At 43.5% G+C, this 10,081-nt stretch overlaps 1 protein-coding gene across 1 annotated transcript in view; it reads right to left on the reverse strand.

The window, feature by feature from the left end:
• The window catches only part of arhgef40 (Rho guanine nucleotide exchange factor (GEF) 40), an 87,557-nt gene extending 80,120 nt beyond the window's left edge, over positions 1-7,437 (reverse strand). The window contains exon 1 of the mRNA XM_063186522.1: positions 7,199-7,437. Coding sequence (XP_063042592.1) covers positions 7,199-7,201 — 3 coding nt within the window. The 5' untranslated portion in view covers positions 7,202-7,437. The remainder of the gene's footprint in view (positions 1-7,198) is intronic.
• Between the last annotated feature and the right edge of the window lie 2,644 nt (positions 7,438-10,081).

Below are 10,081 nucleotides of genomic sequence, written 5' to 3' on the forward strand. Positions count from 1 at the left end.
CCCTCTTCCCTGGCTTAAATGTCTGGAGCCAATACTAGTTAATATCATGACGTTTTGTGAATGTATGTGGATATTCATATACATAGTAAGGGTTACTGTAAGAAATTCCGAATAGGGTAGGGTATGTGCCACACATTCATTTTAGCAGGTCAACAAAAAAAAACGTCTTTCCAAAAATACATACTGTATGCCAACATGTGCTTCAGCTCCCGAAAAGTTTCTGTCCAGTTGAAGTTTTAAGCAGGTTTGAGTGGAGAGCAGTATGCTTGAAATATGCTGTATGCACTGTGGTAGCAACTTCAAGCACAGTTTCAAAATTAAATCGTGAAAGTGCTTGGAATTTCTCTTTCAGGTTTTCCCCCTGCACTTACCAACACCTACCATCCCTGACAAGGTCCTCTGAAAAGATGAAGATTTTGTTCTCTGGGTGTATGTTCCAAAACAGGCATTACAACATTTTTACAAGAAAGTTATTTTAGGGGGATTAATGCAATTTAATGGGAAACAGCACAACATTCCCTTTCCAATCATGGTGGCTACATGTCTCTGATACTGACTAACCCTCAAGCCACCTTGACTAACGCATTTTCTCTGGGAAATATGGTCTTTCACACTCATAGTAATCCACCTGTGAAAGCGTGAAAGCCCATTGGGAAACTCCAACTCCCATTGTCATTGTGACACAGCACTCCACAGCACACAAGTGAACACTGCACACTGCACACAACGAAATTGCATTTATGCCTCACCCGTGCAAGGGGGCAGCCCTCAGTGGCGCCCCATGGGGAGCAGTGCGGTGGGACGGTACCATGCTCAGGGTACCTCAGTCATGGAGGAGGATGGGGGAGAGCACTGGTTGATTACTCCCCCCACCAACCTGGCGGGTCGGTAGTCGAACCGGCAACCTCTGGGATGCAAGTCTGACGCCCTAACCGCTCACCCATGCCTGCCTGACACCTACTATGTCCTCACTGGTTAGTGTTTCCAAACTGGTTACTGGTTTCCAAACCCAGGCGTCTGTGGCCTAACCTGACTTTCGCAAGATGAATGGGTCCCACCCTGCTCCACAAATATTCATCTGGAGCTAAGCCATAGACGTATGTCTGCGAAGATGTGGTCTTATAAAAAAAATCCTTGCCCCTGATTGGGGAAACTTGTTCTGACATTTTTAATGACGTGCTTCTTTAACTACTCACATTTCCGAAAATATAGTTGAAATCACAGAATCAATGTTGATGAGGCCTTTGCTGCCTGAAACAAATTTTGACTACGTCCCATCTCTGAAAATCCTGCGATCCTGATTGGTTCTATATTGCATTTTGGTGCAGGAGTGAGGCGGATCGGAAGATCCTCCAGACCTTTGTGGGAGCTCACGAAGCTGAGTGGGAATACACGACGAGGGTCTGGCGAGAGTCAGGCTAGCTTTGTTCTTCCCACAAAGCTGAGCTCTCTCTCCATCTCCCTGCACTATTGCACGCTTTACCCTTGCCTCCCTCCTGCTTTGCTTGCCTGCCTGTCTGGATATCTGCAGCTGATTTTGCATCAATGTCTGCAGCCAACGCTAGCCAAGGCATTGTGAATGCAGGAGATTGTACACACACTGATAACCAGAAGATCATACTCAAAACATGAAGTCTTTAGAAAGCTGATGTGCTCAAATTCCTATTTCATTTGTTGATATATGTTGATGTCATGGAGGAAACGACACATACGCTTACTAGCATTTCTTGGCGTCACTGATAGATATCTCTCTCCTTTAGTTTGAATACTCTTCCCATACAAATAACAAATGATTCTTGGATTGTTCTTATATGGCACATAGGCCTACAATAACAAGAGTCACTTTGTCCTTCTCCTCATAATGTGTGCTGTTCCAACAGTGGAGAACTATAACAGTCATTCAAAAAAGTTTACTACCAGCCCTGCCGTGGCCAACCGCCTGCCATGTGGCTGACCCGGATTCGATTCCCGCCCCAGGTCCTTTGCCAACCCTTCCCCATCTCACACAAACACACAAACAAACTCCATGGCTATATTAATCTCAATCTGTTAAGACATGGCCTCTGTTATAAATTCGCTGTTACTTGACCATGTCTTATGTAATGTGTTACTGAAGGCTCTGTGTAATGTCGTATTACGGTAGTAGGCTACTGTAGTAATGGTAGTAAAGTCTTTTTATTTTATTTTGTGGTAATGCTTTACTTTACGGTACAGTATTTACTGTGTACTTTTTGCGTAACAACAGGGTAACAGAGATAAATGACATGGTATCTAACGGATAAAAAGGGGTAATTACAAAGTAAATAATATGTAATACACATATCTCAAGAATTACTATGAAACTACTGCATATTTTCTAACCATCTAATCATCTAACTTCTCTCTGTTACCCTGTTGTTACCCAATTAATGGTATTTAATTTGTAATTACCCTCTTTTTACCCATTACACACCATGTAACCTCTCTCTGTTACCCTGTTGTTACCCAGAAAGTACATATGGTAACTGTACCGTAAAGTAAAGCGTTACCGTGTTTGTACTCTGACCACAAAATGGCCCATCCATATTGGCACATGTCCTCGCTGTCATGGTGACGTGGACATACAGGACGGAGGCAGGCGAGGACTAGCCTACGCCTCAGTCTGTGCAGTGACCGTAGCGTCAGTCTTTCCCCCAGTCATTTGTCGTAAATGCAGTCAGACACCTTAGTCACACACATCCCTCACACCTTAACTGAAAACACCCAGCGCCACTAAAATATACACTCAGGCTGGATGGCACTGACAGTCACGGCCACTGACCACTTTGGCCGAGCCGGAGACAAAGTCATCTGAAAGGCGCCCCCAGCCAAAAAAATACAATGCAATGAGGACCCAATTTTGGGCCACCCATTCTCCCTGGGCCCGGGACAACCTACCTGTTTGTACACCCTTGCCTGACTCATTTCATTATTACATTACATTACATTACATTACTACATTACATTGCTCTTAGCTGACGCTTTCATTTATTCAAAGCGACTTACAACTATTATTTTTCAGGGTATTGGTTACAGTCCCTGGAGCAATGTGGGGTTAGGTGCCTTGCTCAAGGGCACTTCAGCCATGGATGGAGATGTAGGGAGATTTCAGTGGGGATTCGAACCGACAACCCCTAGATTGAAAGACCAACTCTCTAACCACTAGGCCACGGCTGCACATTACATTTTACTTAGCTGACACTTTTATCCAAAGTGACTTACATACAGTATATCTAAAGGGTATTGACTACAGTCCCTGGAGTAGTGTGGGGTTAGGTGCCTGACACAATGGCATCTATAGGTAGAGGCAAGGGTGCGATTCGAACTCGAAAACCCTCTGATCTAAAGCCCATCTCCTTAACCAAATAGGCCACAGTTACCCACTGATTCCCTGCTGACAGTAACTAGCATCCACTAGGAATAGGAACAAGGTGGTTTGTATAAAGGCAACCTAGAATGCCTCATCTTGTTTACTATAAGATAATTGTAAACATCTAAATGTGATTTAAATAAATTGCATTTGGAACACTTAATACAGTGTCAAATATAATTAAATATGAAAAATGCCCAATTTACAAAAGAGAGGGCTGAAGGGCTGGAGGGCTGGAGGGCTGAGGCGTTGAAATAGTAAAACTGGTGGTGGTTTGAAGGTGCTCTTTGCCCAAGACGTAGTAGATGTTAAAAAAAAGGGATGGACGCCAAGGCACTCTAAGATAAAACCGCTAGTTCATGTTTGAACTTAAATAATTGAAATTACTGCCAACATGTTCCGGCCATGTACTGTATGAGGGATACCAGACAACCAACCCCTCATTCTAGCAAATTCTCCTCGCCCTCTGTGGTATGACCTTGACCTTGACACCTCACCAAGTGCTCTGATCTGCAGACATGCTCAAGGTCAATGTGTAACCCAAACTCATCCCATTATGACGTACAGTGAGGCAGACAGTTTGGGATCTGCTTCAGTGGTTGTGTGCGTGCGCGTGAACATGCGTCCTTGCGTGCGAGTGTGCAAGAGTAATAATTATTTACTTTAATTAAATGACGTTAATGATTTTCCAATATGTATCCTAGGCCACGGAATGATCACACGTCAGGAAAGCATTTGTTGTCGTGTTGGTGTTGAGAGTTACTCACATGGCAACGGTTTGATTCTAAAAACCCTACGAGGTAGGCCTATGGTGCAGAAGCAGTATGACACGACCCTTAGAGAAACAAAAACTGACATGAGCTTTTAGTTCTGGTATTCTGTTGGGATGGGCTGCTCCATCAAGCTGAGGTACCTGAAGGCTGATAATGGCTAGGCTGGTGATGCCATCCTATGTACTTCCACCCAAAGATTTTGGCTCAGCACATAGTGTGGCGAAACCCTCCTAGCTCGGTTCGCTCACTGTTTAGCCATCAGCAAGAGTGGTGACGCAGAACTCACCTGCGGAGTCTGTTACTGATTGGTTAAGGTAACACTATTCAAACTTTTGTCTTGTTATTTGTATGCTTTTGCAACACTCTATCGTAACAGTCATGCTAATAAAGCAGAATTTGAATTTGAATTTGAATTCGGAACTCCAATGAATTTAAATGGCAGCGTAAGCTCAGACCATCTCCCACCCTCCATGGAGAAAGATTCCTCTTAGCTTTCGCCAGACTGTTTGACGGAGTCAACAGTCGGCTATCGCCCAGGCTAGGTAATGGCCATGCCATGGCCAAAACCCAAACCACAAACACTTTGGGGCGCTAGCGCTACTGTTGTGCATTGTGAGGGCTTAGTAGGAGCTCAGCTCAATGGATTACTCATCAGCACGACGGGTTGACTTACTCATGACAAGCTTGTCAACTTCAGCTGTTTCCCATACTACTAAATGGTAACAACTTTTTTTAAAGATTTTTTTAATTGATGATAGGACAGTATGAGAGGTGTACAGGAAGCGAATGGGGAGAGAGACGGGGAGGGGTCAGCAAATGATCCAGGCTGGAATCGAACCCGGGTCGCCGGCATAGCAGCTCAGTGGCCTACTGCAAGAGCTAAGGCAGGGCCATAGATAGTAACACACCTTAAATAATTAGGAACATTTTGTCTCATTTTGTTTCACACCATGTAATAGGGTATATGAACTGCATAAACTTCAAATAATTGGTTTATAGCCTTGTTATTATTTGCATCTTATTACATACATAACACACATTTTAAAAAATTGAGGTGTGCGTGCGTGTGTGTGTGTGTGTACGTACGTGCACATGTGTGACTGTGTTTTTTCTGTGCCTGATGTGGTGAACACAAGCACACTGAATCCTCTAGTAACCTTTCTCCATCCATCCAACGTCCAGGCGACTCTTTGCCACAGGCCACTCAATCGCTCCCATATTTTCCCCTCTCTCCCTCTCTCTCTCTGGTTCCCGCTCACCACTCTCAACGTCCCTCTCTTTCCCTCTGCTGGCGCTCAGGTCTGCCCGTGGAAAATGCAGCATCACCCAAACCACGTACATGGTACTCCAAGAGTCCTGAAATAAAACAGGCGTCCCTCTCTCTCCCTCCCTCTCTCTCTCCCTCCCTCTCTCCCTCTCTCTCTGTCTCTCTCGTGTTGCCAAAGAACTCCACCCTATCCCACACACCAAACATCAGGCACAACACTGAACACTGGAAAGCAAAGGCCCTCATTCTCTCTCCCTGTCTCACAGTACTACTGTATTCCCTCACCGTCTTCCTCCCTCTCACAGTTATACAATGTCATAACATCTTCCTCTTTTGTAGTAGCTTTTTCTAATTTTCCTTTTTGTTTCCTTTTAACCACTACTGGTGACTGAGTTGGATTAATCTTGACGCGTGCAGGTGAATGATGAGGAGAAGTTGATGTTCCAGTTTGTCCATTTAATTCAGAAAATGTTGGTTGTTTACAAATAACTTAAACTTAAACTTCACTCACACAAACACACACTAATAAGAAGACCAAAAAATGGGAAATGGTGAGAATCAACAAAAAAGCTCATTTTGGCTCCTACATCTTTCACACGTTATGCTGTCACTGTGATTCCCCGACGCATCGCTACAAGTAGGCCTATACTTCATTGCAAAGTCTTTTGTGCATAGGCCTACCTCTCGCTTCCCCCTCTCTGCCCTTATCTTGCTTTTACACACACACACACACACACACACACACACACACACACACACACACACACACACACACACACACACACACACACACACACACACACACACACACACACACACACACACACGGATCGTTCCCATTCTTCCACAGCAGGCAGTGGGTCGTTTTCACAGTCAACACACGCAGGAAACGACAGAGAAAGTTGATTGGAGAGCCCCATTGTACACAAGCATTGTGGTCTCAAGCATCGCCTGCCTATAATTTATACCACCATTACTGCACACACACGCACACATTATTAATGTCAGTGGAATAACCCTTGGTTTCACAATCGGGTGATGGAATTTGTGTCTTGATTAAAGAGAAATTTCTGCTTCTTTATCTGCTCCCTTTCACACACACACACACACACACGCACACACACACACACACACACACACACACACACACACACACACACACACACACACACACACACACACACACACACACACACACACACACAACAGGCAAGGTAGGGTGCTGCCAGTCATGGGATGGATGCCGGCTGAAAGCTCCAATAGGTAGGCTACCCCTTGAGTGAATCACCTCTACTGCCTAGACAAAGTCGCTGTTGTTGCATATGCTTTTGTTGACCATAGAACAGCATGTGAGAATGACTAAAAGGTGACGGGCCATCTCCAGTTTTAGCAGTTCGCAATACAATGCACCCGTGTGCGTAGCCTACCAACCAAGAAGAAGAAGAAGAAGAAGAAGAAGAAGAAGAAGAAGAAGAAGAAGAAGAAGAAGAAGAAGAAGAAGAAGAAGAAGAAGAAGAAGAAGAACATCCACGCTCAAGTATAGGATTTTTCAACGTGCAGCATGTGAATATTGCACATAGTCAGAGCTAAATGCTACCAAAATAATGCCGTTTACAGTGCTTTCTATTTTCGTCTGTGAACGCTCAATGGAAAGAATAATTTTCACAAACAAAACGCTGCACGTCCTCCCTGTGTATCGCAACAGGCGTCTAATATATCAGTGGCAAGGCAGGAAACGGGTGCCGACAACGGCATACCAGGGGGACTTACCATGACTCAAGTCGGACGTCTGGATTGCCTACATGATCGTTTCTTCCTTTCCTGGACGGTCCCGATTTCTTTGTCCAACAGTGACGCTTTACCAAAATGTCTGGCTTTACGGTGACAGCCTAGTATGGTCCTAGTTGAGGCGAATAATGCGCTAGGTTTCATCCGAGTACGCTATACGACAGCATTGTAACGGGAGCCCATGCCTGTCCGCTACCTCTCTGTGCCTCACTGCCTGTCCGCTGTTTCCAAACTTTGGGAGCAACGAGAGAGAGAGAGAGAGAGAGAGAGAGAGAGAGAGAGAGAGAGAGAGAGAGAGAGAGAGAGAGAGAATTTTCCCTCTGTCGCCTATGTCAGTTGCGCGCCCCTCCCTTCACTTTTTAACAAGAGCGCTACAGTCAAACTCCCAACCGCGGTTGCACACAGTTTCCATTTTTTCCCCTCAAGTGTAAAATAAATGAATCAACAATAAGAACTTTGACGTGTATCCAGGGTAATGGCATTTGTAAGTCGTGCAGAATGTTTTACTGTTTAACAAATACATGGATGCATTAACAAAATAAAACAGTAGGCCTAGCCTATCTGAAGTGCAATATATAAAGTAGGCCTACAGCAGCAAATATAATTTGTAATTTCTGAACATCACTAAGCAAACTATCGTCTAAAAATAAATAGGCCTACGTTGTTAACTGTCTTGGGAACTACTCTCCATCACTGTGTGTGTGTGTGTGTGTGTGTGTGTGTGTGTGTGTGTGTGTGTGTGTGTGTGTGTGTGTGTGTGTGTGTGTGTGTGTGTGTGTGTGTGTGTGTGTGTGTGCGTGCGTGCGTGCGTGTGTGAAGAGCTCTGTCTGGAATCTAGACTGCACAAGACAGATGAATGTGATGGGTTTTATTCCCGAATAAAACATCACACGTTCACTGCCCTCTAGTGGCTGTTATAACTCCTGCATTACGGGCACATCTGGATACTGCACTTGAAAGGCATGGTTCTCACCAGACCTCCTGTGTGTGTGTGTGTGTGTGTGTGTGTGTGTGTGTGTGTGTGTGTGTGTGTGTGTGTGTGTGTGTGTGTGTGTGTGTGTGTGTGTGTGTGTGTGTGTGTGTGACTCCAGAGCCCCCTGGTGGAGCTAAGCGGAGCAGACCTAGTGGAGCTCACGAAGCTACGCGGAACTACACAGATTGGTGAGAGTCAAGCAATGATGCGGAAAAAAAGACAAAATAAATTAAAGTTCCAATATCGTTTCAGCCATACACCTAAAAAACCTACTGCTTTAAATCGACATTGAAAATTAAAAATAAAATGTAGCGTAGAGTCTACATCTTCGATGTGCCAGAATCATATTTTTATGCTCAAATGACAGTTTAAGAGTACAGGTAATAATAATAGCCTAGTAGGCCTAATAATAATTAACAATAAGAATTTGGAAGCCACACCAATGCAAAATATTTATTATTGTTGATAGGCTAATTATAAGATGCAAGCATCAGGTACAAAAGTGACTTGAGAGCAAAGGGCTTTGTACACCTAATCATTATTCATGAAGCCCTTTAATTAAATAGGCCTACTTGTCATGGACAGAATCATTAAACAAAAAAACAGGAACCATAAACAAATATAATTTATTATTTATACAGCACTATTTTGATTGGTAGTACCCATAACTAAATCAGTGCAAATGTAGCATTGCCCATGTTTGCACAGCTATGTTCCCACAATACCACTTTAATTCACAAACCTTGCGCTGGCAAAACCTTTTTCCACACATCTGATACCAAATTCTTTTACTAAATGAAAGGATGCTGTGCTGTGTTCAAACTAAAACAATCCCAAACATGAACATGCTAGTAAAGCAAGCTTTTTAGAGGGACACATGGAATTAGAAAAGTTGAAAGTACAAAAACTCTTGAGAGAACATAAGACAAGCAAGGACAGTCATATGGACAGACAAACTGACAGTTGTCCTGGTCCAAGGGAGAGAAGTGGCATAGAATTGGGTACACATTGCATTATGACGGGGGTGGGGTTTCCCTTTCAGATGATATTGCACTGGGCCCAGTCTAAACTGTCAGTGGCCCTAGTGTAAATAGCCAGGCCATTGTGCATGTATCACAGTTGTTTGACCAGAAAACCAGTAAACACAGTGTTCTGCCAACGTCCATCCCAAACCCAGGATCCAGCTATAAGAACAACATACACCTGATCCTGTGGCTCCAGCACAAGTGTTACTCCGTTGGATCCATTCTCATTCAGCGTTTTCCCTCCATGTCCAGAATGAGCAGTAGTGGCTATGAGTTGATTGTTTTTGTGTAAGGCTATTCTAGTATCAATCTGTTGGCCACCATGGTAGCAGATGTAGAAATAGTACACACCCTTCACCGGAGCGATAAAGTGTCCTATTTACAACAGAAAAGACACGCTTTGGAAAATACATTGAAACACATTAAAAACACAAACAAATACAGTTACGTAGCCTATTTTTGTTTGTTTTATGTGATGAAAATATCTTCATAAATGTTATAATCCTTTTATGCTTTTTGACAAAAAATCATACAATTCCCAATACGGTCCAATAAAGGGACCTTTTATCATATCTCACATTATCTGACACCCTGATCGCCATGTCTCTTATTGCAACTCATATAATTTGATAAAAAAATCAAACTCCTTTATGATAACAATGAAGCGATGTTAAATATCTTATTGCCCACATCTTATCTACTATATAAAAGTTTGATCCATTCCATTTAGGGTCTACCTAAGGTAACTACGAGGTACAAGTCAAACTATTTACTCCTGTCCTTTCCTGTGGCTTCCAACCAAGTGATGTGAGGCTGGACGTCATTGATACTCAAACTTTTTATTCAATATCTTGCAAAAACACAATT

Source organism: Engraulis encrasicolus, chromosome 21, assembly GCF_034702125.1.
Source record: "Engraulis encrasicolus isolate BLACKSEA-1 chromosome 21, IST_EnEncr_1.0, whole genome shotgun sequence".
Taxonomy (NCBI): domain Eukaryota; kingdom Metazoa; phylum Chordata; class Actinopteri; order Clupeiformes; family Engraulidae; genus Engraulis; species Engraulis encrasicolus.